A 27,749-nucleotide genomic window follows, 5' to 3' on the forward strand; every position below is an offset into this window, starting at 1 on the left:
TATGAATCCAGTTTGAATTTCTGGCAGTTCCCCCTCAATGTACTGCTGCAACCGTTTTTGAATTATCTTCAGCATAATTTTCTTTGCATGTGATATTAATGATATTGTTTGATAATTTCCACATTCTGTTGGATCACTTTTCTTTGGAATAGGCATGTATATGGATCTCTTCCAGTCAGATGGCCGGGTAGCTGTTTTCACATTTCTTGGTATAGACAAGTGAGCACTTCCAGTGTTGCATCTGTTTGTCGAAACATCTTAATTGGTATTCTGTCAGTTCCTGGAGCCTTGTTTTTTGCCACTGCTTTCAGTGTAGCTCAGACTTTTTCCTTTAGGATTCTTGATCACATGCTACTTTCTGAAATGGTTGAATGTCTACCAGTTCTTTTTGGTACAGTGACTCTGTATTCCTTCCATCTTCTTTTGATGCTTCCTGCATCATTCAATTTTTTGCCCATAGAATCCTTCATTACTGCAACTTGAGGCTAGAATTTTTACTTTACTTTTTTCAGCTTGAGAAATGACGACCATGTTCTTCCCTTTAGTTTTCTACCCATGTCTTTGTACATTTCATTATACTACTTTGTCTTCTCAAGCTGCCTTTTGAAATTGTCTGTTCAGCTCTTTTGCTTGATCATTTCTTTTGCTTTAGCTACTGTACATTCAAGAGCAAGTTTCAGTCTCTTCTGATAACCACTTTGGTCTTTTTAATGATTTTATAGAGGATTAAAAACATCCACATGGCTATTGTTTTTACCAACCCTTACTGAATGCCAAAGGTATATACCTGTATTACAACCATATGCAACTGTCCTATGTTTTATTCCTCTTGCCTTTGTTTATATCCATCCTTACCTCAATCCAGCTGGCAAATAACTGTCCATCTTAAATGATGAGTCAGTTCCTTTATGAAGCCTTTCTCGGTCACCGTCTTATTCTCTATCCCCAATACAAGGACCTTTCTTTTCTTTTTTACTGCCAGTGACCTGTACAGTCATCTGTCATTGCACCTATGATATTTCAGTGCCCTCTTTTATATCTCTAAATAAGCCCCTGAAGGTAAGGACTGTCAGAAGGCTTGTAATTCTAGTGTTTAGCACAGTAGTACTTGGAACAAAATCAATCCTTAATAAATGTTTAAATTATTGAATATAAGGTACTTTGCTTTCTGACACACTAAACGTAGATACACAGTTTAAGAAATCAGAGGAACAGACTTGAACCTAAGCTGTCTTCATAGATACCATGGGCTGCTTTTGTTTTGACAAAAGCTGTATGACATGTCAAAATTAACTTTATGACAAATGCTTGCATAGCTCTTTTACATTGACTGAAGCAAGAGGCATATGCCTTTCTCGAGCTTGTGTGGCAAAGTTAACATTTTTGTTTGATGTCAATGTTATATATTCTGTTCAAATTCTGTATTATTCTAACATAGATTGATGTATACGACCTCAAAACACAATTTCATTAGAATGTTTAGCAGCGACTTGAGACACTTGTGGATAATATTCTTATAAGGCTATTTGTTCCATATGCACTACTCCAATTTATAGTATTACAAAATTGATTTTGGCTACAAAAAAAAATTACTGTCTTCGTTTTCACAGTTCTTACATCTTTTGGAAACCACACTAGTCTAGAGGTTTTGGACAAACTCTACAACCTTATAATCAGAGTTGAAGGGACTTCTCTTTATAGTTTTTACTTAATCTGCTTTTACTAGGATTTATCCTTTGATAGTTGGTTATTATTTATCAATTAGGTTCTCAGTTCTAAGGGCAGGCAGACCCGAGTATGAATCTTGGCCTTGCCACTTATTGGTCAGAATACCTAACTTCTTCAAGCCTGTTTTCATCATCTATAAAATGTGAATGGTAACAGAACCTATTTTACAAAATTGTTGCAAAGGTCACGAGATATGCATATATTTAGTACAGTGTCTAACATATACTGTTGTTGTTGTTGTGTGCCGTTGAGTCACACCCGACTCATAGCGACCCCTCCTTGGGTTTCCGAGGCAGTATCACTCTGGATGTAGATTGCCCAATCTTCCTTCCGAGGAGCGGATGGTGGGTTTGAACCACCAGCCTTCTGGTTAGCAGTCCAGTGCCTTAGGCACTACGCTACCAGAGCTCCCCTAGCATATACTAGTACCTGATAGTTCAAGAATGATTGTTATTCATAATAATAGTAAAAGTTGAGAATTAAGTTTCTGTTTAAAAAGCACTACATCTTTTGTAGTACTCATTAGTCAAGGTAGTTTTCTTAGTGGCCCACTTATTCTATAATTAACTGATTCCAGTTCTAGAATATATTTTTAGTATTCTCATTAAGGTAAAAATCCATATGATACTTTTATGACAATTTGAGATGAAGAATGATGTTTTAAAAATATTCTTTTAGAATGTTGTATCTTGAATGTGAGCTACATACTAGATTTTTAAAATTGATCTTACTTCTGAAACTTAAAGATGCTTACAGACCAGGACTTTCACCTCAAAATTATTTTGGTAATATTTAATATTAAAATACTTTAGAATTATATGCATCTTTCACAGCATATGTAAATACACCTTTATAGTATAAGTAGTTAATAAATCAGATAAACTAATAGAGAAACATGAAAAACACATAGTAATAAAACTTTTTCTTTATCCTTCATTATTAAGCCATTCTCATTGGTTTAGTTTTTGAACTAAATGTTGTCTTTTATCCTTTAAACACTTTGTCTTATGGAAAGACTTGTTGTTGTTGTTTTATGCCATCGAGTCGGCCCCGACTCATAGCGACCCCTCCTTGGGTTTCCGAGGCAGTTATAGGAAGTAGGATTGCCCAACCTTCCTATGCCTAATTGGAGTATGTTCTGCTCCTAAATTAGAAATTCCTTGTCTTTTGAATTGCTAATTATTCTTCATTGCCTGAGTAAACAGTTGGAAATACTTTCTTAGTATATTTCTTTAGCTGAGAGTTAATGTAGGTCATTGTTAATACTAATTAGAATTTTCCTATTTTAGTCATTCAACCTACTGTGCATGAAATTTTCATAACCTTTTTTTTTTTTTTTTAGGAAAAATCTTTAAAGTTAATTAAAACCAAAAAAATGTTGCCTAACCCCACTGCAGAGCATCTGAAACTGCAGCTATTCTAAATATGCTTTATTACAAAGTTTATATTTCAATTTTATTTGTATATTTGCATTTTATATCCTGTTTGATTACCTACCTGCAATTTCATTCAAATATTTCATTCAAATATTTCTTTGACAGTATCTTGGATTTGGAACACCATCTAATCTGGGAAAAGGCAGAAGGGCTGCAGCTGCTGCAGATCTTGCCAATCGAAGTGGGGAATCAAATACTCATCAAGACATTGAAGAAAAAGATCGATTATTACGTCATGTGGAAGCCCGAGATCTCATTGAATTTGGCATGATTCCTGAGTTTGTGGGACGGTTACCTGTGGTAGTTCCTCTGCATAGCCTAGATGAGAAAACACTTGTACAAATTCTAACTGAGCCACGTAATGCTGTTATTCCTCAATACCAGGCTTTATTCAGCATGGATAAGGTTAGGTTTTTTATTTTTTATACTTAATTTGTGCTTTTTTTGCTATTAGAATTCTGTGTAACTTGGGGTAATAAATTTAAAAAACAGTATCTTTCATCTGGAATACTAACCTATTCCTCACTAAATGTAGACATTAGACATTTAGGAGTTGGCTTCATTTGTTCTTACATAAAGTGGTCATTGTAGCATAAAGTGCAAAGATACATATACATTATATTTTTTCTCTATATAATATGTGGACTGAGAGAGAGAGAGAATGATGCCAGAAGACTATCCCTAGCCCCTCTAAAGCAGACACACAAGATTTTCGTAAATGCTTTCTCCTAAAAACTTTTATATGTTTGTCTAAGTAAAGATTTATTTGCTGCCACATCTACTACTTTATATCCAGATACCTGCAGGTCACTCTGGCCCACATATTCAGTCAGATATCAAATGTTTTGGGTTTTATAAACCGAGTGTCTCTCAATCATCCTTTATTGCTACTGCTGCTGCCTCAAGTCAAACCCCTTTATTATTCTTCATCTTGATTCTATGTATTTGATTCCTAATTGGTCTTCCTGTCACAACTTTATCTCTGACCACCATCAAAATACCAGTCTTCCATTTTATTTCAATAATGGATCATTTTTAAATTACTGAGCACAGTGCCTAGCAAATAAATACTAAGTTCTTAAATAAATATGTATTGAATGAATAAACACAAAGCTAATTCTTACTTGTTTGCTTAAAATTCTTCAGTGACCCCATGTCTTATTTAGATGTCCCTACTTTGTACTACTCAAGCAGTACATGTGCATACACTGTGCTGTAAATACTAGTTTGCTTTTCTTGAGGACAAAGATGATGTGTTTTATTCATCATTTAGTCTCTAATGTATAAGCATGTAGGGGCTTAATGTTGAATAAAGTCCTAGGAAGTCAGTGTTAATCCAGAAACCTCTTTAAGGACTAAGGTCAAACTTGTGATTCATAATACTGGTATCTTCATAGATTAATAGAAACAGATTGCTTTTTAAAGGCAAAGTTCTAAAGCACCATAAGAGATTTATTTCATTTAAATTTTACATTTTCTGGAGGCAAAAATTAATGCCAAAAGTTAATACCAGGAACTTTTGGAATCTAATGTTCCAAATCATTTTGAATTTTTTTTTTTAATAGTCTCAATAATTTGAACTCTACTATTTTGAGATTTGTAGTAATTTAGAGAAACTTATCTGAAGTTTTACCTTTGTTCCTATGATGAGAAGGTTAGTAACCCTCTTTAAAATTTACTTATAGGGGCCCAATGACGTTTTCTAGGAGGAAAGTGAAAAAGTCTAAGTGATCCTTTAGTCTTAATAGAGGTAGGATCAATTGAGACATAGGTTCTGACCCTGTGTTTCTGAGTGTCAGTGAATCAGTTACTTATTTCTTTTATCTGTAAAGTCAGGACTTTGGTCCCTTTCAGCTCTAAAATTATGTGCTTCTAGGACTAATAATACCTTAACTGCTGTGCCACCAGAGCTCCTTAATAATGGTGGTAGGTAGTATTCATTAATCAATTAAACACCATATGATTATATTAGAAAAATATCATAAAGGATTATCTGAGTTCTTATTTCTTTTGAATGTATTTGTAGTGTGAACTGAATGTTACTGAGGATGCTTTGAAAGCTATAGCCAGGTTGGCACTAGAACGAAAAACTGGTGCAAGAGGCCTCCGGTCCATAATGGTAAGTTAGCATTATTACAGAAAAATCCTATTCTTTTCTGGCCTAATTTTTTTGCGGAGGTTTTTTGTTTTTGTTAGAGTAATGATATATTTTTGCTTCTTTCTGAAAAGGAACTTTGAAGTGTTGGCTACTAAAGGACACACACGTTGTTGTTGTTGGTAGGTGCCATTGAGTTGGCTCTGACTCATAGCAACCCTGTGTACAAGAGAACAAAACACTGCCTGGTCCTGCACCATCCTCACAAACTTGGCTTTGCTTATGCCCATCATATTAGCCACGGTGTTGGTTCATCTTGTTTAGGGTCTTTCTCTTTTTTGCTGACCCTCTACCAAGCATGATCTCCTTCTCCAGGGACTGATCTTTTTTGACAACATGACCAAAGTCCGTGAGACAAGTCTGGCCATTCTCACTTCTAAGGAGTGTTCTGGCTATACTTATTCCAAGACAAATTTGTTTGTATTTCACTATTTTCAGTACTCGTCATCACTGCCACAATTCAAATGCATCAGTTCTTTGGTCTTCCTTATTCATTGTCCAGCATTCACATGCATATGAAGCTATTGAAAATATCATGGCTTGGGTCAGGTGCACCTTAGTCTTCAAAGTGACATTTTTGCTCTTTAACACTTTAAAGAGGTCTTTTGCAGATTTGCCCAGTGTAGTACATCATCTGATTTCCTGACTGCTGCTTCCATGGCTATGTATCCAAATAAAAGATGAATTTTAGGAAATTGTACATGGGCCTTTTGACTAAGCTGCAGCACCCCTTCTCAGATCCCTTGAAATCCCCATTCTGTTTGATTGCTTGAAAGTCAGTTGCAGATACCATGACATTTTACCCCTAAATTCTTCAGCATCAGAATATGCTATTTTGATAGTATAAACTTATTGTTTTTTAATTTTGTTACAGATCCTAGGGATCCAGCCTATATACCTGCCACTATCTACTCTGTCCCTTAGAGTTTTCTTCCTTACCCCCAGGTTCAGCTATACAGTAGGTTAGTTTTTGTTTGCTCACTTGCTCCTAAAGCAAGCACATGCTCCTACTCCCTCTTAAGGATTTCATTGTTAAGTAACACTTAGCTAAGTAGGATTTGTAATTGGAACTACACATCCATCTCAGCTTGAGATTATATTTTCTGATGAGGGTCTAGACTTCTGATGCTACAATTAAGGACAGATACATAAATATGCAAACTAGACAAGTGGGTGATAGAGTTGACACTCTAAGGAAATTTGAGGTACTCAACCAGTATTTTCCTTTGGGTGGTATATAACCCAGCCACTACCTATAAGCAAAGCTAGTTTTATTTAGTGAACAACTTTAGATCTACTGTAGCACTTGAGACAGATGCTCATTTGAAGTCATAATTCAAATTGAAGAGCTTGGCAGAAATGATTTAGGAGTAAATAGTTTTCAAAGTAAGGATTACCAGTTGACCTATGTCACAGAATAAGACAGTTAATGTTTCTGAGGAATAGCTGAATCTGCAAGAATAGCCGTGTTGTGTGTACATTTTGGCCAAATTAGGCAGAACTGCAGACACACAACTTTCCCTTATAGAATGACTTTTGTGGGAATTAAGTTAGAAGCTGTTTTAACATGAATGTGAAAACTTTTTCAACATTCATTTCCTGGTGTATAATAGGAACTCAGTACTATTTGCTGGGTGAATTCAATTGGTGGCCTATTTAATTTTATAGATATTTTCTTTGTAACTCCAGTTTTCCATGTAATTTGTCATTTTTTATCTCTTTAGGAAAAACTGTTACTAGAACCAATGTTTGAAGTTCCTAATTCTGACATTGTATGTGTGGAGGTTGACAAAGAAGTAGTAGAAGGAAAAAAGGAACCAGGATACATCCGGTAAAGTGTATTGTAAAGCCAGGACAGATCTAAAAATTTAAGATCAACTCCTTACTGCTATAATTTATTGGTCTGTTACAAAAATTATAAGAGGAACAAAAATTTCATAAAATTTTGATTGGTTTTGAACAACTTTACTTACTTCAGAGACATAATCTTTAATGTCAGTGATGTGTAACTTGAAAAAGGAATTTTGGTGGTCTTAATCATAATTTTGACTTCTGTGAATTCATCTGGATTTGGTGAGATGTCAGGTTCTCCCATACAACTTAGGGACATACTAAATGTCAAGCAATCGAGTTGAAGTAACAGATTCTACTTTATTTCCTGAATAAATGGATTATTTTAAGGCTTCACATTTGAAGTCTCAACCATTTACTTCAGTAATAAATTTATTAGGGAAAATGTTGAAAAAATTACTCGTAACCTTTGGTTGCATAGTCTAAATGTTTCCCATATTTCACCACTAAGCAATCCTAATATTAAAAGTGCTCTTAAGATTTCCTAATTTTGTGGCTTTTCTAGCTTGGTGTATTAATATACTGTTTTGAATCTAGAAATTTTGTTCATCTTTAATTTTATTTTTGATGAAAACATACACAGTAATACCAGCTCCCATTCCACAGTTTATAGACATAATGATCAGTGACATTAAATTCTTCAAATTTTGTCAACATTCTCATTATTTCTGTTCTAGTTGTTTCACTTCCATTTACTTAATCTCCCTGCCTTCAACTTTCCTCATCTATGCTTTAAAATAGCTGTTGAGCCTTTGGTGTTACATAATTGTTTTTTTATCATTAATTTTTATTTAAAACAGAAACAAAACACTGATGGCTTTTTATTACAGGGCTCCAATGAAAGAATCCCCTGAAGAGGAGTATGACTCTGGAGTTGAAGAGGAAGGATGGCCTCGCCAGGCAGATGCTGCAAACAGCTAAACTGTCAGACTCTTGTCCTGTATATAAAGCTTTTCCTTCTTTTGTTTAGGATCATAACTGTCTCTACAGTCTGACATTAAAGGAATTGGATCTATCTTGGATATCATACATGGTCAGAAGCCTTTAAGATAAGAATCAGATCATGTATTATATTAGAACATCACATTGATTTATACAAAGAGAACATTATGTGAACTTTAATGATACAATGTTCAGAGATAAAATGTACATTATTTTGGTTCAGTTTTTTAAAAATATACTTTAACAAAATACTTAGGAGTCCTTTTAAACAGGTGTTGGCACTAACTGTGGATTTTACAATAATGTTAACTCTACAAATGGGAAATAAATTCTTTAAAATTAAAGACTGAGGTACCATTCTTTAGTTTAACCTTTTTCCACCCACATTTGTAACCTGAAAATAAAAGAATTTTATTCATTTTAAAAACTGAAACAGGTAGCTTCCAAGTAGTTAAAATTTCATGAAAAAGAACCCTAAAGAACCATATATTGATAATTCAATTCTTAGTCTTACCTGCATGACACTGACTTCCCAATTAGTAGTATGAAAAAAAGCCTCTTGGTGACTGTTTGATTTGTCTGTCATCTTTGATCCATTTTAGTACAATGAGTGAGTGGCTGAAACTGAAGTCTGGCTTAAATCTTCAGAAAAAAGGCTATACATCTAATTTTATAAATAGCATGCAGCATCAGTCATAACAATAGCCATGTGCTGAACAAAATGACATATCCTAATGTTGAACATTACTTAAAATACTGAGCTGGTGTGTAGCTGGTTTTCTGGTCCTGGATATTTGATATTTTGGCTTCACAGAACATTAAAGAAAATCTGTATTTTGCTATCACAGAAGTAGTAAATATGTTCACACTAAAATGTTACAGGCCTTCATTATACAGTAAAACTAAAAACCTAGGGGGGTTTTCTGGGGACTTAAAAATGAAAATTAAATTATTTGGTTCCATAAATATTAAAATATTTGGGTACTTTAAAAAATTTTTTCTTTGTATAATATCGATATGTTTCTATAGTATTCATCCAGTTCAACCTGATTTGAAATTGTTTAAATCTGAAATTTAAATACTTGTTTTCATATTTTGGTTTATAGACTCTTGAGTTTTCCTTAGGAAAAGAAACTGAATTAGCAAATTCTAGTCTTGCTGATGAAGTAGGCTTTCTATGAAGTAATAAAAGGGATCTGAGACACCTATATATAGCTGGGGTACAAGAAATACACCTTTGCTGAGTTTGTAAGCCTGGTTACTAAAGTACGGAACAGAAACAAGTGCTGTTTCTAGTGTCCCTCAAAAACCAAAACCCATGGCCATCGAGCTGAATTCCAACCCTATGAAAGCAGAACTGCTCCATAAGGTTTCCAAGGCTATAAATCTTTATGAAAGCAGACTGCCACATCTTTCTCCCACAGAGCAGCTAGTGAGTTCGAACTGCTGACCTTTCAGGTGGCAGCCAAGAGCTTAATCACTACATCACCAAGGCCTCCTTTTAGTCTCCCTAGTAATGGTTAAAGTTCTTGTCAAGAAGTCTTTGAGATTAACTTTGCTCATTATCTTTCTCTCATAGCATCATCATTTTCCTTTTTGTAGAGTGAAAATTGGAGACCTTCTTAAATATATTAAGGGTAATTTTCCAGAAATGGACTGGGAGATATTTTAGTTACAATAACTTACATTTGGTTTTGGAAGTTGTTAGCATAATTGATGTTTTTAAATCAAAAAGAACTGAATAAAACTACAATTTATATCTTGAAACTTATGTTTTCACTTTTGAATAAAACAAAAAAGACTGCATGAAAGCCAGTGTGGTGGTATGTCCATAATGCTGGGATGCAAGAGCACTCTGCCAGCAGTGCAGTTTTCAGAAGGGCACAGATGTAATGTGAGCTGCTTTATTCCCGAGCTTATTTTTTCCATTTGTCTTTCCAATTATACCATAACTTCCACTAGAATAAGACCATGTGTATTTTGTTAACTTTACAAGGAGCATCTAACATAGTAATCCATATATTGATGTTTCAGACATTTTTAAAAACTGGTAAAAAAAAATGCAAATATAAAATCTGTCATTTTAATTATTTTCAAGTGTGCAATCCAGTAGCATTAATCACACAATGTTGTGAGACCATCACCACTAAAAATTTCATCATTGCAAACTAGCCATTAAGCAATAACTTACAACTCATTTTCCCTCCACCCAGCCCATGGTGGTGGTGGTGGTTAGGTGCCATCGAGTCGGACCTGACTCACAGCGACCCCTCCTTGGGTTGCCGAGGCAGTATCACTGTGAAAGTAGATCGCCCAACCTTCCTTCTGAGGAGTGGCTGGTGGGTTTGAACCGCCAGCCTTCTGGTTAGCAGTCAAGCTACCAGAGCCCCTCAGCCCATGGTAGTAAACATTAATCTTCCCATCTCTGCATTTGCCTATTATAGATACATAAATGGGATCATTAAATATTTGTTTTTTTCTGACTGATATTTCACTTAGCATAATGGTTTCAGAGTTCATCTATGTCATAGCATATATTAGAATTTCATTGCTTTATTCAGCAGAGTAATATTTCATTGTACATGTTGTATGCTGTTGAGTCTATTCTGACTCACAGATACCCTACAGGACAGACTAGAACTGCAATATAGGATTTCTCAGGCTGTAATCTTTACGGGAGCAGATTGCCAGGTCTTTTCTCCCATATAGCTGTAGGTGGGTTTCAACCCCCTGCCAACTGATCCCTTAATCACTGTGCCACCAGGGTGCTTCCCATTGTGTGTGTGTGTATACACACACACACACAGAGCCCACATTTTGTTTATCCATTCAAATGTTGACTGGCTCTCGGGTGGTTTCCACCTTTTGCCTATTGTGAATAATGCTGCAATGAGAATTACCTGTTTGAATCTCTACTTTCAATTCTTTTGGATAGATACCTAGGAGTAGAATTGTTTACCTGTATGATAATTCTGAATGAACAAATCTGTCTTGGAAGAAGAAAAGTCAGAATACTCCTTAGAAGCAAGAATGGCCAGATTCATCTCATATACTTTGGTCATGTCAGAATGGACTAATTCTGTTGTACATAGGGTTGCTATAAGTTGGAGCTGACTCCATGCCACCTAACAACAACAACACAGTAATTCCATATTAACTTTCTGAGGAACTACCAAACTTCTCCAGCGGCTGTACCATTTTACATGTTTACCAGCAATTCAGGAAGGTTGCAGTTTCTCCACATCCTCACCAATACTTCTTTGCCAGTTTTTAAAATAAGTCATCCTAGGAGGTGTGAAGTACTGTTTTCCAGTATTTTGTTTTGCTTTTCCTCAATGGCTACCTCATGAGAATTGTTGCATTAAATGAGTTGTGTAACAGGGACAGAGTGAGTACTATATGAGTGTATATTATCATTTTGCTTGTTTATCATTGTATAAGGTATATAACAGGTTGAGAGGTTCTCCCCCCCACCTGCCTTAATTTCAAAGTACTGTTACTCTTTGAAGGAGCTCTGGTGGTACAGTGCCTAAGGCATGTGACTGCTAGAAGATTGGCAGTTCAAATCCACGAGCTGCTCTGCAGAAGGACGATGGGGCAATGTACTTCAGTAAAGATTTACTGCTTTGGAAACCCAGCGGGGGTTGCTATGAGTCAGAACTGTCTTAATGGCAGTGGGTTTGGGGTTGTGTGTGTGTGTGTGTGTGTGTGTGTTAGTTACTCTTTAAGTAAATGGATGATGGACATGCCTGGTTTCATTTTTCCATCAAACATTTATCAAGAACCTTCTATGTCCTGGTAGTACAGTGGTTAGGCACTCACTCAGCTGCTAACTAGATAGTCAGCTATTCAAATCTATCAGTTGCTCTGCAGGAGAAAGATACAGCAGTCTGCTTCCATAAATATTTACAGCCTTAGAAATCCTGTGAGGGCAATTCTACTCTGTCCTACAAAGTCGCTATGAGTCAGTATCAACTCCATGGCAATGTTTTTTAGTTATGCCTTAAGTCTCATACCTTATATAAAAATTAACTCAAAATGGATCACAGAGTAAATGTAAGCCTACAAAACTTTTAGAAAAACCATAGGAAGACGTCTTCAGGATTTAGAGATAAGAATTTTTAGACCTGTAGTACAGTGAGTTACTTAATATGGCTCTTCTAGTCATAGTCTTTGTAACTCCCAGCAGAGGACTGGGCAAAAAAACAAAAAAAAACCCTCACTGTCTCCAGTCAATTCAACTCACAGTGACCCCTCCTTTGTTTTCCCAGGCGGTACCTCTACAGAAGGAGATTGTCCAATCTTCCTTCCAACGAGTGGCTGGAGGGTTGGAACCACCAGCCTTCTGGTTAGCAGTCAAGTGCCATAAATACTACGTCACCAGAGCTTCTGATGAGTGTGTGTGGCTCATCAAGGGGACTGGATAGCTTGTTAATAATGTAAATAAGGTACATAGCATCCTTATGGGGGTGAGACTATGCAAGTAAGGTGAATGGAACCCTAATGTGGAATTGGTCTGTTCTGCCATCTTGCTAGCTTAAAATGAGCCATTCCAGAGGCAGAGAGATCTCCCTGCCATCAAGAAAGAAAAGCCAGGAGTGGAGCACATCATGAACCTGATATCCCCGTGCTGAGACGGAGAGGCAGCAGTAGGGAGATGGCAGCAGAACCAAGAGAACAGCATGAGACAGCAACAGGCTTCCTGGCCCGTGGAGAGAGAAAGCCGAGTGCCTTTGAGTAGGAGGCTTGCTGGCGGAATGAAGGGCCTCTGGTCACCTATCAGCAAAGCTAAAAGAGCTTTGTAACACTTACCCAAGCAGAAAGAAGTGTACCTGTGGCATAGCTGAAAAGCAACTGTCTTGATTGAAGAACTGTATCCTGAATTGTTTCTGATTCTGAATTGTAACTTGTTACTTCCCTGATAAACCCCATAAGCTTAAGTCTTTGAGTTCTGTGTGGCCACCACAATGAATTCTTGAACCCAGCAGAGAAGTAGACTCTTGTAGGAGGGATAGTGATGTGGTGTCAGAACTGGCAAAAAGGTCAGAGAATGAAGGCATGTCTGACCTCCACCTCGTAGGCATCAGCCTTAGGCTGTTGATGTTGCTCTGGATCCTCTTTACCTCTTGTGAAGTCAGAGAAGGTCAGATGCTATCCCCACACCGTTGTTTTTTTTTTTTTTTTCCCCTATGACTTGACACCAAAAGCATGATCCATAAAAGGAAAAATTAATAAACTGGACTTCATCAAAATTCAGAACTTTTGCTCTGCAAAATAGCCTATTAAGAGGATGAAAGAGAAGCTACAGACTAGGAGAGTATCTGTAAACCGTGTATCAAAGACTAGTATCTATAACAGATGAAGAACTCTCAAAATTCAGCATTTAAAAAATAATTATAAAATGGGCAAAAGACACGAGCAGAAATTTCACTGAAGATATAAAAGCATATGAAAAAATGTTCAGTAAGGAAAATGGACATTAAAACCACAATAAGATCTATCAGAATGTCTAAAATAAAAACCAGTAAAACAAATGCTAGCAAGGATGCAGAGAAACTAGATCACTTGCATTTTGCTGGTAGAAATGTAAATTGGTGTAGCCACTCTGGAAAACCATTAGGCAATTTCTTACATAAAAGCTAAATATGCAATTACCATATGACCTAGCAACTAAACTGGGCATTTATCACAGAATATTAAGATTTATGTTTACACAAAACAAAAACCTGTAAAGAAATGTTTATAGCAGCCTTATCCACAATTGCCAAAAACTGAAAACAACCCAAATGCCCTCCAATGTGTGGTCAGATAAAGTGTGGTACATCCATATCAAGGAATGTTGTTAGGTGCCCTGGGAGCTCTGGTGGCATAGGGCCCAAGGCATTTGACTGCTAACCCACCAGCCAATCCTTGGAAAGACGATCGGGCAACCTACTTCCGGAGAGATACCGCCTCGGAAACCGAAGGAGGGATCACTGAGTTGAATTGACTCTATCGCAGTGGATTTGGTTTGTTTTGGAGTAAACCCATAGTGACCTATGTGAGAAGAGGGCTGCCCGGTACAGCCTCCTAGGCTGTAATCTCTACAGAAGCATATGGCCAGGTCTTTCTCCCTAGGAGCCACTGGATGGGTTTAAACCACCAAGCTTTCAGGAGCCAAGTGCTTAACCTTTGCACCACTTTGCTCTTTAGATCATGGAATAGTGGTGTAAGCAATAACCTGGATGAATCTCCCAATAATTATACTGAGTTAGAAAAATCCCAAAAGGTTAAACATTTATATAATATTTCAAAATGATAAAAATTTACATAAATGGAGAACAGATCTGTGGTTGCCATGGGTGCATGTAGGAAGGAAGTGGGTGTGGCTATAAAAGGGCAACACGAGGGATCTTGTATTTTGACTCTCTGTGTCCATATCCTGGTTGTGACACTGTCCTCCAGTTCTGCAAGATATTATCACTGGGAGAAACTGGGTAAAAAGTATATTAGATCTCGTAGCTGCACATGAATCTATGCTTATCTTAATAAAGTTTAATTTAAAAATCTAATCATGCAAAAAAAGAAAAATCTAATCATGCAACATGGCCTCTCTTTCCCTTCCTGCTTAAACCCCCAGTGATTTCCCACTGTTCTTAAGATATGAGGCCCTGAACACTGTCTTCTGTTCACCGACATCTCCAACCTCACCAGGCTCCCCTCAGGCTTTCTCAGCTCCATCCTTATTAGCATTTTGTCCCTCTACTGGGCATACTCCCAAGCTGTTCCTGCGTAAATCGTGCTTCCCTCTTCTATTTAACTCCTACTTACCCTCCAGATCTCAGCTGAAGTCCCAAATCGTTGGGGCAAGTTTCCCCAATCTCCTTGACCAGGTCAAATTCTGTAAACTCTGTTGCGCCGTGTGTTTCTCCTTGGTAGTACTTATAATCACCACTGCACTTGCACATTTCTTATTCCTTTGATTATCTTTACTAGACAGTTTCACGAAGAAATAAACTATCCCTTAGTCTTCATTGTGTACCGAACGACTAAGCTCCGCACCTAGTAGACACGGTGCTCTTCAAGAACTGAATGAAAGCCCACCCACCGCCGGGCTTCCGGGAGGGGTGCGTCGTGATGACGTCACTTCCTCCCGGAACACTCTCCCGGGGAACTGCTCAGGTTCCTGTGATTTCTGGATCCCTCCATCGTGACCATGGCTCTGCCGCCCTTCTTCGGTCCTGGTCGCCTGGGCCCACCACCACCGCAGCCACCGCCTCCCGCTCCTTTCGGTTGTCCGCCACCACCGCTGCCCTCTTCGGCTTTCCCGCCGCCTCTTCCCCAGCGGCCCGGCCCCTTTTCGGGGCCCTCCGCCCCCTTTCTCCAGCCCCCGTTGGCTCTACAGCCCAGGGCGCCCCTGGAACCATCCCGCGGCGGTGGCGGGGGCAGCGGCGGCGGCGGAGCCTTCTATCCTGTGCCACCACCACCGTTGCCTCCGCCGCCACCCCAGTGCAGGCCATTTCCAACTTCCGACTCTCGCGAGCGCCCACGGCCGCCGCCTCCGGGCCCGGGGCCGCCTTGGAACTCGCGCTGGCCTGAGGCGCCGCCGCCATCCGATGTGCTCGGTGAGGGAGCCTTGCAGCGCCTGCGCGACCAGCAGTGGTTGGAAGCGGTTTTCGGAACCCCGCGGCGGGCTGGTGGCCCGGCGCCTCCGCGCCCGCCCGCCGGGCCTAGCCTAGGCGAAGTTCGCGCCCGGTTGCGCGGGGCCCTGTGCTTAGTCCGGCGGCTGCGGGGCCTGGGCCGGGCCATGCGCGAGGCCGAGGCAGATGGCGCAGCCTGGACACTGCTGCACGCCCAGGCTGCGCCACTGCGCGCTGCACTGGCAGAAAGGCTACAGCCGCTGACACAGGCGGCCTACGTGGGCGAGGTGCGGCGGAGACTGGAGAGGGTTCGGCGCCGCCGGCTGCGACTTCGGGAGCGGGCTCGGGAACGCGAGGCCGAGCGGGAGACGGAGGCCGCGCGGGCTGTGGAGCGCGAGCGGGAGATTGATCTTTGGAGGGTCAAGTGCGTGCAGGAGGTGGAGGAGAGGAAGCGGGTGAGAATAGTGGACGCGCACGGAGGTTAGGGGTGGTGGTGGTTGGAACCTGAGAGGACATGCCATTTCCTAGGGTAAACTTCCGTTTTGTTACCCACAACCTAAAATAATAGCTTGCCTTTCCGATTTGATACTGTAAACTCACTGCTGTGGAGTCGTTTCCGATTCAAAGCGACCCCCATTGCCTTTCCGAGGCTGTAAATCTTTACGGAAGTAGATCGTCCTTTCTTCCGCCGAACAGCTGGTGGGTTTGAACGCTGACCTATTGGCTAGCAGTCCAGTGCCTATTCACTATGCCGCCATTACCCCTTAATGATGTCTTGATTAACTTGATACTATATCTCTATATTAATTGCGTGTTAATGAAGGTATAATGCACAACAACAAAGCTTTAGGTACACACAGCGGGATTGCAAGGATGGCGCATCTCCTGCTCCAGCGTCTGTCCATTTACATTCAATAATAGTTAAGAATACAAAATACAGAAAACGTGGGACCCTGACTCAAGGAACATGCCCTAATTGGCTGCTGGGACGATAGTGATGAATTTCCCAAGATCCCTTTGTTAAGTATCCCTAGGTTTTTGGTGTTTGGTGTTTTTGACCATTTAGTCTATACTAAAGGAGTTCTGGTGGTGTGGTGGTTAAGGCATTTGACTGCTAACCAAAAGGTTATTGGCTCGGACCCACCAGGTACTCTGCTGAAGAAAAATGACACAGTCTGCTTCTATAAGGTTTATAATCATGGAAACCCAGAATTGGTTGCTATGAGTCAGAGTCTACTTGATGACAGTGAGTTTGTTTTTGGGCAATCCTACTTCTGTAGTGATACTGCCTCGGAAACCCAAGGAGGGGTCGCTATGAGTCGGGTTTGACTCGACGGCACATAACAACAACAACAATGCTGAGTCTTAGGCCAAGTTAATCACCAGCACCGGTTTATTGAATTGGTTCACCAGCACTCTGGAAAGTAGATGGTATTTTCCCACTTTCGCAGATGAGGAAACTGAGGCGCAGAGAGGTTGATTTACTACAGTCACACAACCAGTATGTGGCATTTTCACTCCAGATTTGAGCCCACGTTGTCAGATTTCAAAGCCTATTGAATCTCAACCTGTAAGTAGGGCCAGAGTAAAACTGGAAATTGATTATATAGTTGTTTAAGGCATTCTGGTTTCCTTTGCCTCTCCCTTTACTTTCCATAACCAGCTAGTGTCTTTTCTTCCTTCTCCTTGTTTTTGCTTCTCTCCTAGAATCTGATATAACTGCATTCTGAAGTGTATTGATGGCAAATGTTCCTCCAGGAATATCTGCTTTAAAGGAGAATGCCTGAAGAGGCAGCACCTTAATGTGAGGGAGTTTGATTCAGTTCAGGAAACATTTAATGGGAGCCCATTTTATGCCAAAGGCGCTCTGATGGTGTAGTGCCTAAGGCATTTGACTGCTAACCAGAAGGTTGGTAGTTCAAACCCACCAGCCACTCTGAAAGGAAGACAATCTGGAAGGAAGGAAATCTGCTTTGGTAAAGATTTATGGCCTCAGAAACCCAATGGGGCTCTCTTTGAATCTGAATTGATTTGATGGCAGTGGGTTTGGTTTTGGTTTGGTATTATGTCCCAGGTCTGATGCCCAGTGCTGGAGATAAAGATGAATAGGACATAGTGTTTGTCCTTGAGGGGCTTAGAGCCCCATGGGGGATCATGGAGTGTGTTAAGATTTCAACTATAGGTGCCATAGGAACCCAAAGAAGGACTATCCGATATATTGGGGGAAGGTGTCAGGGAAGGCTTCCTGGATGATATAGTGACATCTGAGCTGAGTCTTAAAGGAAATGTCAAAGTTTTGTGAAAACAACAGTTGGCAGTTCTAGGCAGAAGAAATAATACAAGCAGAAGACTGACACAGCATGTGCTTGTAATGATGGAATAACAGGTATTTGACAGTGGGAGAGAAGTTTAGGCAAGAGGCTCCTTATTCACCACCCATGGTGAGAAAGGTCCCATGAGGAGTGGCTTGATGAATCCTGGTTATTTATTTAGTCTACATGTGAGCCAATTTAAGAAGAGTAGGTTAATAGCCTTTTGATGTTTGAAAGGCTGTCATTTTTAAGAGTACCTTGTAATGCTAGGGCAATGGGGTGCAAACCCTATGTGTAGGTTGTCACTCAGAGAGCTTTGTGGACTCCTGGGCCTTTTCTACCATTATCTTCCATGGGAGGCTGAATCTTAGTGTCTACTAGTGTGCATTTTTAACAAGGGAGGCCTATTCCTTGGGCCATGGTTTGAGGAAAACTGAGGAAGAAACAATTTTAGTGCCCACATGGAAAGTGCAGATAGAAGCAGTTCTCCTTTAAGATGCAAGTTGTACCATCAGTGGAGGAGGATGATCCCTTGGCTGGACCAGTGTGGAGGGGAGTTGTGCACAGCCCAGGAAATTTGAGATGTAAATCCAGTAGAGTCTTTCTTAACTCTGAGATTGTCTTATTACCTGAAGTCTGACCTGCCAGGCAATTGTTCTCTGCTGTAAGGTTGTTCCTGGTGGTAGGTCTCATGGGCTCTGATTCGCCTCCAGGAGCAGGAACTCAAAGCTGCTGCTGATGGCGTCTTATCTGAAGTGAGGAAAAAGCAAGCAGACACTAAAAGAATGGTGGACCTTCTTCGGGCCTTGGAGAAATTGAGGAAGCTGAGGAAAGAGGCTGCAGCGAGGAAAGGTAATTATGGCTTTACCTTTCTACTTGTAATTCTTCCCCTTCTTTACCACAGCCTCCCCAACCCCCAAAATATTTTTTAAGCAAAAAGGGCTTGATACTTTTCCTAATTCCCCCTATAGAGTAACTGGGCTTCTTAGCAGTAACTCAAAACTTTTGAAGCAGGAAGCCTCAGAGGATATTTAGTCCTTGGTAGCCAAGTTGAAGAGAGAAGTAGCTGTAGGAACTCACTGAACATGTGAATGGTTACACAAGGCAGGGCATGCCCTGCCTAGAGCTTCCCAGCTTCCCTGAATGAAGACCTCAGTGGTCTCTAAAAGGAGTGCCAGACATAGCCATGCAGTCCAAGCCTCTCCTCAAGTTTACTCCAGCCATACTGTTTTTGTAGAAGCTCCCAGTCATGCTTTCCATCTGCCCGTCAGATCTTTTCTCCTGCCAGTCTGTCTTGAGGACTCTCAGTCCCCATCTTTGCCATTTTAAGCCCTCACTATCCTTTAAAACCAAATACACGTACAACATCCCCCAGGAAGCCTTCCCTGATCTGGGCTGAGGTGACTTCCTGCTCCTTCTCAGTTGTGCGTGGCTTGGACCACAGACTGCCTTATTAATAGGTTGTAGACCATTAGCATTCACCAGGGATATTTAAGAATACACAAATAAGCAAGTACCACTACAGCAAATGAGTTCCCATGTAATTTAAAATATAAATGAAAATTGTGACTCTTTCAGACCTCTAATTAAGTGTTGTTGGGCTGTGACCATTGTACAGTCAGACAGGCTCGTTAACTAAGTGATTGGTGTCTGCCTGTCAGCAGATAGAGTGATTCAGATTCAGGTTTTAGTGTCAATACAGATGATGACTCCATTGTAGTATTTCTGGGATGCTCATGCATAGTCAGAAAGAAGTTAGCATCTACTGTGTCTATCCGTATGCTAATGGATTAAAGTGTGTCCCTCAACAATATGTGTTGTAAATCCTGACTCCTACACCTGTGGTTATAATCCCATTTGTGAATGAGGTTTTTTTGTTTGTTTGTTTGTTTGTTAAAGTAAGAGGCCATATGATTGTAGGGTGTGTTTTAAGCCAGTCACCTTTGAGATATATAAAAAGGAAATTAGGCACAGAGAAGGAAGCACGAATGGATGATCACCAAGGAACCTAGGAACAGAGGCTGAAAAGAAACAAGGACCTTCTCCCAGAACAGACAGATGGACAGATAGAAAGAGCTTTCCCGTGGAGCTGGGGTCATGCACTAGGACTTGTAGCCTCCTAAACTGTGAGAAAACAAATGTGTCTTCATTAAAGCCACCCACTTGTGTATTTCATAGCTATATATAGCAATAAATAAAATTATACATATGTGTAAGTGTATATATATGTATAATTTTATTTACTGTTTTGTTGTTGTCGAGAATGTACACAGCAAAACATACACCGATCCAACAATTTCTACATAATAAATACATAATTAGAGTCGTGTTAACCGTTCTCACCCTCCTTTTCTGAGTTGTTACTCCCTTATTAACGTAAATTCACTGCCCCCTGAGGTTGCTATCTGGTCTTTCAAATTGTTGTTGTCAGTTTGCTCTCATATAGATAGTTATTAAAAGAGCATAATGCTTTTTTAACTAGTTAAGCTAAGCTATTGTTTGGTTTGCAGAAGACCGCAGGAGATATTTGGGTTTATGATTTAAAGATTATCTCAGGGCAGTAGTTTTAGGGGTTCGTCCAATCTTCGTGGCTCTAGGAAGTTTGGAGTCCCTGAGAACTTACATTCTATTGTGCATTTCCCCCTTTTTGATCGAGATTCTTCTGTGAAATCTTTGATCAAAATGCTCCATATGGGTAGCAGAGTACCATGTAGTTCTCACTTGTGGGATTTGTGTTATAGCAGCCCTAGATAATTAAGACACCTCATCTCTTCCTTACTGGAAAGCAGAAACCTGATGACTGCTGTTTAATATTTCCTCACCTCACATGCTGCATGAGTGAATGCTCAGTAAACTTCTGCCAAGTGAATTTACCAGAATAATTTCTCAATAGTAGGTTTTCTTACTTTGGTGGTTAAATAGCTGCCCAAAAGAAGAGGGAAATGTTTAGAAGAATTGTAATCTATAAAAACAAGCAGTTTTCATGGAGTTAATTGACTTGATGATTTGATAACACTGGTTGTGTGTATACTTTAAAAGGAAACTAGCAGCTTCCTAACTTCTCATGTGCTCCTCCAAGTAAGTGGTGAGAGTTGAGGCTGGATATGTATGTAGGGCCACACTGCAAAGTGCCTTAGGGCGTAGGCTAGAGTTCTTACATTATGCTTAAAGCTGTGAGATACCATTGAAAGATTTTGACCAGAGAGAGAAATGATGAGAAATATCAGTGCTGGCAAAATGGAAAAAGGTTTAGAGCATCTAAGATGGAGTGAGGGAGGGAGAGAGAGAGAGACTGGGAAGGTTCTTACTGTAGTCTGGGCAAGGATAGGTAAGGGGCAGACAGTTGGAGAGAAGTAAACGGGTATAAGAGATATGAATAAAGTAATATATATATTCATAATTAAGTACTTAGGACTCAGTGTAAGGGAGCTAGAGGGGAAAATGACTTCTAGATTCTAGACTGGTCTATGGAATGATGATACCTTTCTAATTGAGAAGGAACACAGGAGGATGAACAGGTTTGGAGCTGATGAGTTCAGCTGAGGACCCATTGGGCTTGAGGTATCTATTCAACATCCCGGACTAGAGTTCATCAGCATGTATCTATAGGTAGGAATGGTCTCATGGAGATTGTGTAGCATGAGATGAGGGCCAACAAAACATAATCCTAGGGAGTGTCAACATCACGATGAGTAAAGAGGAGACCACAACAGAGAACTGAGAGACAAAAGGAAAAGGTAGACTCAGGGAGGAAAAAGTAGACCCCTGCCATCTTCTGGAAAGTGGCAAATGCTCCGAGTGATTATGTAATCCTGGGTTGGTTACTTAAACTTCTCTATGCCTCGATTTCATCATTTCTAACAAGGGAATAATAATAATAGTATCCATGTGTGTGAGGAGAGTTTATGAAGATTAAATTAGTAAGTATATATAAGCACTTAAAACTGTCTTGGCACATAGTAAATGCTGTATGAGTGTTTCGTACTATTATTTTTATTATTGGGTAATATAAAAGCTGAGAAACATCCCTGCCCTGCAGGGCACAAAATTCCTGTAGCTAAGAGCATTTCAGATCAGTGGTAGGGGTGGAATGCAGACTAGAATAGCTTAGAGAGTGAATCAAAACTAAGCTGCCATTGAGTTGATTCTGACTCATAGCAACCCCCATTGAGTTCACAAGGCTGTAAATCTTTACGGAAGCAGATTGCTCCATCTTTCTTCCGCAGAGTGGCTGGTGGGTTCAAACCACTGACATTTTGGTTAGCAGCCAAATGCCTTAACCGCTACACCAGCAGCCGTCCTTAGAGAGTGAATAGGAGATGAAAAAGACAAATGGGGGGGTCAACTTATTAAAAGATTGCCTGTGAAGGAAAGAAGAGAGCCAAGATTGTTATCTGGCTGTGTGTGTGTATGTTGGGGGATATGAGTTTTATATGAACCCAAAAAGTTTGATGTTAGTTCCTAAGAGATAACCTTTAAAACTTCAAGATTTCCCTAATAATAATAGATGTCTTTAATGAGGGCTCCAGACTACATCTAACCTAACAGGATACTACTGAGGTGACTGTTGCATGGGAGGTGGCCAGGCCAGAAGACCAACCTCCTTTTTAAAAAAAAAAATAATAATAACTTTTTATTTTAATTTGGGTGAAAGTTTACATAGCAAATTGGTTTTCCATTCAGCAGTTCATACACATTTTGTGACATTGATTGCAATCCTTACAATGTAAGAGCACTTTTAATACTTGCTCCCTGTGTTTACTGTTTCCATTTGTCCTTCTTTCTTCTCCCTCCCTGCCTTCTGAGCTTTATCCCTCAACAAATGCTGCCCATTTTGTGGTTGGTGATTCTAAGAAGTATGTACCTCCCTGGTGTTATTGTCACCTTAACAAACCACCAGATTCACTGCCACTGAGTCAGTTCTGACTCATAGCAATGCCCATTGGGTTTCCAAGGCTGGAAATCTTTACAGAAGTAGATTGCCCTATCTTCCTTCTGAGGAGCAGCTGGTGAGTTTGAACCACTGATCTTCTGGTTAGCGCCAAGTGCCTTATCCACTATGCCACCAGAGCTCCTTATCATTCACCTTATAGGCCTATTACTTGTCTGAAAGTTGAGCAGGGGGATGAGTTTAGTTCCAGTTTTGAAGGGTGACTAAGGACCATGGTCTTGGGGGTTCTGTCAGACCAGTAAGCCTGGGTTTGTTTTTTTTTTTAATTTTGTTCCACATTTTCTCCCACTCTTTACATGACCTCCTATTGTGATCCCTTTCAGCAGTGGTAGCCAGGCACCAACTACTTCTGGTCTCATGGTGACGGAGGCTGGAGTTTACATGGTCCATTAGGCCTTCCGACAAATTGTTTCCCTGAATCTTTGATTTTCTTCACTCTTTATTCCAGATGGGGAGAGACTAATAGTTGCACCTTAGATGGTCACTTAAAACTTTTAAGACCCTAATTGCTGCTCACCAAAGTAGGATGTAGGACATTGTCTTTGTGAACTATGTTTTGCCAATTGACCTTGATGTCCCCAAGACTATGTTCCTGAGCCCCTAAAAAGACCCACCTCTTGATCACCTTTATTATCAACTAACCTCAGGAGAAAAGAGCTAGAATTTGAATTACTTAATGAGATGCCCAATAAAATTTCTGGATACTGAAGCTACATGTCTTCCTGGTTGGTGAAAGATAGCAATGCATATAGGAGGGTAGCACGTGCCTTTTTGGGACATGGAAGCTCTGCATTGAGAGCTCTCGTAGGCCTTGTCCATTGAATCTCTTCATTTGTATCTTTGTTATTGTAAAACTGTAATCCTAAGAATAGTCCTGAGTTCTGTGAGTTGTCCTAGCAAATTATCTAACCCAAAGGAATAGTGGAAGCCAGGAGGTCATAAATGAGGGGAGCCTGAGGACCACTGAGCTTGCTGCTTGTTAAGTAAACTATGATACATTGTTTTGATGAAATAGGATGTTGTTGTTGTTGTTATGTGCCGACTCATAGCAACCTCTCTTTGGGTTTCCGAGGCAGTATCACTGTGGAAGTACATTGCCCATCCTTCCTTCCGAGGAGTGGCTGGTGGGTTTGAACTGCCAGCCTTCTGGTTAGCAGTCAGGAGCCTTAGGCACTATGCTACTAGAGCTCCCATGAAATAGGATAGAGCTGTTTAATAATTATGAGTACTAGAAAAGAATATGGATGATTAATGGTGCTTGTACAGCCATGTAGAAATTATATCTATATTAGTTTGAACCATATGAACTTGCTAATGTGAACAAAAAAATTGGAAAGGAACATGGAGATTATGCTTATGCTGGCATGATTGGGATTTTTCCCATAAAATGCTGTGTAAGAAATACCTTTTCCTTTAAAATCAATAAATACCATTTCATTTAAAATCTTCAAATCTTCAAGAACTGATATAATGGGCCATTCCAGTGTCAGTCAGTGTTGAATCACCAACAGCTTTATCAGCTTTTGTTTGCAGGGCCATTACAATAGTGTGTGCAGACCTGCATCCACTCAGGTATTCTTTGAGCATTAATTTTTTTTTCCTTTTATGAAAAATTTCACAGATGCAGAAAATTAGAACTCCTGGATACAATTCATCCAAATTAAACAATTTTTAAGATTTCCCCACATTTCTTTTTTTTTTCTTTGCTGAACTAATTTAAAGCAAATCTCAGGTATGTCATCCTCCTGTACTGATATATGTATCTCTGAAAAAAGATAACTTTTTATTAACTATGTGAAGCAGTAATTCTTTTGACTTCACCTAATAACCAGTTCACGATCAAATTGTCCCAGTTGTTGCTTCCTAAATATTAACTCTACACTGTTAGTTGACCTCACATTTGAACTAGGGTGACCAGCCGTTCTGGTTTTCTTGGTACTGAGAAGTTTCCCAGGACATGGCAGATGGAGACTGTTGATCACTTACTGTCAGCAGAGGACTGTGAGGTCAGTGTGGTTGGTTAAATGTATTTTCTTCATGACTCCAAGTGTGCTCTCCCAAAACTTCAGACTCAGTCAGAGGCAAAATTGTTCATCTCATGAACATTGAAGAAATATAAGTTCTTTCCTTTAGTGAACTCACTGTCCAACTGGAACATCAGGACCATTAGAAATAAGCAAAATTAAGGGTTAAGTGTTACGGTCCAGAGTGAGGAGTTCAGAAAAAGTTGGGCTCTGATCATAGTAATTGGATACTCAAGAAGACCAAATTAGACCTTGAAGATTGGGTAGAATTTACATATTTTAAGCAAGTTCATAGTATAGAACTATGAGCCTGCCTGTTAGAACATAGGTATGTTCTAATTTGGGGATACGAGATAGTTGTGCCTAAAATGCCACGTGGATCTCTTTGCCCAGGGGTCTGCCCTCCAGCCTCAGCAGATGAAACTTTTGAGCATCATCTGCAGCGACTGAGAAAACTCATTAAAAAACGCTCTGAACTATATGAAGCTGAAGAGAGAGCCCTCAGAGTTATGCTGGAAGGAGAACAAGAGGAAGAGAGGAAAAGAGAATTAGAAAAGAAACAAAGAAAAGAAAAGGAGAAAATTTTACTTCAGAAGCGTGAAATTGAGTCCAAGTTATTTGGGGATCCAGGTAAGTTCTCTGTAACCAGTAGAGAAAAGGAAAATAGTAAGTTGGCTCTTCTCCTCACGGATGATCTCGGCTTCAGCTAAGGGATGTTGTTGGTAGGTGCTGTTGAGTCAATTTTTGACTTACAGCGACCCCATGTGACAGAGTAGAACTGCCTCATAGGGTTTTCCCGGCTGTAATCTTAATATTGCCAGGTCTTTTCTCCCACCTTTTAATTAGGTCTTTCAGTGAGTGGCTGGATGGGTTTGAACTGCCAACCTTTTGGTTAGCAGCCTCCAGGAAGGAGTCCATAAGCTAAGGGATGGTAGACAACAAATGACACATTCAGGATTCACTGTGTCATGGAAATCATGGGTAAAGATGAAACATTTGATCATATTGTCATAGTCATAGGCTCAGTCACCTTGCCTTGAGACATACACTCTAGAAAGCAAGATGACATGGTTTTGTGCCTTTCTTTTTCAGATGAGTTCCCACTTGCTCATCTCCTGCAGCCTTTCCGGCAATATTACCTCCAAGCTGAACACTCCCTGCCAGCGCTCATCCAAATAAGGTAAAAGGGGCAGACTCGGCAATGTGCTGTCCTTCCCTTTGGTAGCAAGAAGCAGTTGATGAAGTGCTTATTACATTGTTGAGGTCTATTACTGTATGGTTGTTTTTTCTTTTAAGTTCTTTATGGGTTTATAATGTTCCTAGTGTTCAAGGATGTCACATACATCTTATTTAGTTCTCATTAATCCCTGAGAAGTGGATGATGGTATTCCTTTTTTTTTCCCCCTTAAATAAATGTTTTATTTATTTTATATTGCCTTTCCCTTCACCCAAATTAATACAAGTCTGTTCTCCAGTTAGTGGCTTTCCTCCACCTCTCCCCCATCTGTGATTTCCATATATTAATAGTTAAGAAAATGGAAACGCAGTTGTGACTAGCCCTAACTAGCTGTTAGGGTGATTTAAAGCATTGCTTTCCTTTTCCTGGTTCTCTTCTCTGGTGCTAGACAGAGCAAGGAAAAGAAAGTCACCCCTGTGTTCTTGTCTGTGAAGACTACTTAAGACCCAAACTGGCTTCTGAGCTCTTATAGGTCAAAGCCAAGAAAGCTAAGAACAAGGGGAACTGGAGTCTTATCTTAATTGGCAGTTACTAATGAGCTGGGAAAAGTTTCCAGCTCTTTGGGTCTCCCTTTCCTCATATAGAGAAGAAAATGATGGGCTGGAATGGTGGCCTTCAACACTTCAGCAGTAGCGTTTATCTCAAATGCAGTCTTTTGAGAAATCAGTCTGCAAAACAGGATGAATGGTTCCCTGGGTAGTTTAAATCTGTTGTTGACTGAAAACACTTCACTGTTTCTAGATCCCCTAAAAGCATATACTAAGCTCTAGAGATCTTTAAAGCATGATTTGAAAAATCACAAAACTCAGTGATCTTTGACATCCCTTCCAAAGCTCTGGTGCTTTCTGATTCTTATGATAGAATGCTCATTACCACATGAAGTTTATATTCTGGGAAGAATGCATCTCTGGCTTATATACAAGTGTTAGCTTTTAAACATACACATATTAATTATTTGGTTACCCATATGGTTCTACGTTCTTTATTTTAGAGTTTTTTCCCTTGTGTATGTACATTTAAGAAATACTGTCTTTTGCATAATTCCTAGAAAGCAAGTTCTGTGATAGATTAGTACGTCAGTCAAAGTTAAGTCCTAGAAATAGAATGTTTAGTTGCTAATATTTACCTGGTCTGAGTAAAACAAATAAGGAGTTATTCTACAATGTTCTTATTAAGGCATGATTGGGATCAGTACCTGGTGCCATCTGATCATCCCAAAGGCAACTCCATTCCCCAAGGATGGGTCCTTCCTCCGCTCCCCAGCAACGACATCTGGGCATCTGCCGTTAAGATGCATTAGTAAACATGCTCCAGGAGTGTGGACCAGCCAAGGCGCTTTCCAGCTCTAAATATTAGAGATGCTGCCATCTTCTTGTGCTTAGACTAAACCAGAACCTCTGAACTCTGTGGCATCGCCCTGCCCTGAAGTTAATGTTGCCCTTGCATGCTCTGTCCTGGCCAGAGGTGCCTCTTGAATCAGGAGATTAATATGGT

At 39.9% G+C, this 27,749-nt stretch overlaps 2 protein-coding genes across 2 annotated transcripts in view; both read left to right on the forward strand.

Moving 5' to 3' along the window:
* Positions 1-8,091, forward strand: part of CLPX (caseinolytic mitochondrial matrix peptidase chaperone subunit X) — a 52,922-nt gene extending 44,831 nt beyond the window's left edge. Inside the window, exons 11-14 of the mRNA XM_042783114.1 lie at positions 3,270-3,569; positions 5,191-5,283; positions 7,044-7,150; positions 8,001-8,091. Of these exons, the coding sequence (XP_042639048.1) occupies positions 3,270-3,569; positions 5,191-5,283; positions 7,044-7,150; positions 8,001-8,091 (591 nt within the window). The remainder of the gene's footprint in view (positions 1-3,269; positions 3,570-5,190; positions 5,284-7,043; positions 7,151-8,000) is intronic.
* A 7,137-nt stretch (positions 8,092-15,228) lies between these two features.
* PDCD7 (programmed cell death 7) lies at positions 15,229-27,555 on the forward strand. Its single transcript, XM_007957719.2, is given in 6 exon segments — positions 15,229-15,261; positions 15,263-16,186; positions 18,757-18,895; positions 25,412-25,648; positions 26,111-26,198; positions 27,432-27,555. Coding segments are annotated over 6 exon segments (1,545 nt in total).
* The last annotated feature ends 194 nt before the right edge of the window (positions 27,556-27,749 follow it).

Source organism: Orycteropus afer, unplaced genomic scaffold (genome assembly GCF_000298275.1).
Source record: "Orycteropus afer afer isolate SDZICR_OR568_19922 unplaced genomic scaffold, OryAfe1.0 scaffold00015, whole genome shotgun sequence".
Taxonomy (NCBI): domain Eukaryota; kingdom Metazoa; phylum Chordata; class Mammalia; order Tubulidentata; family Orycteropodidae; genus Orycteropus; species Orycteropus afer.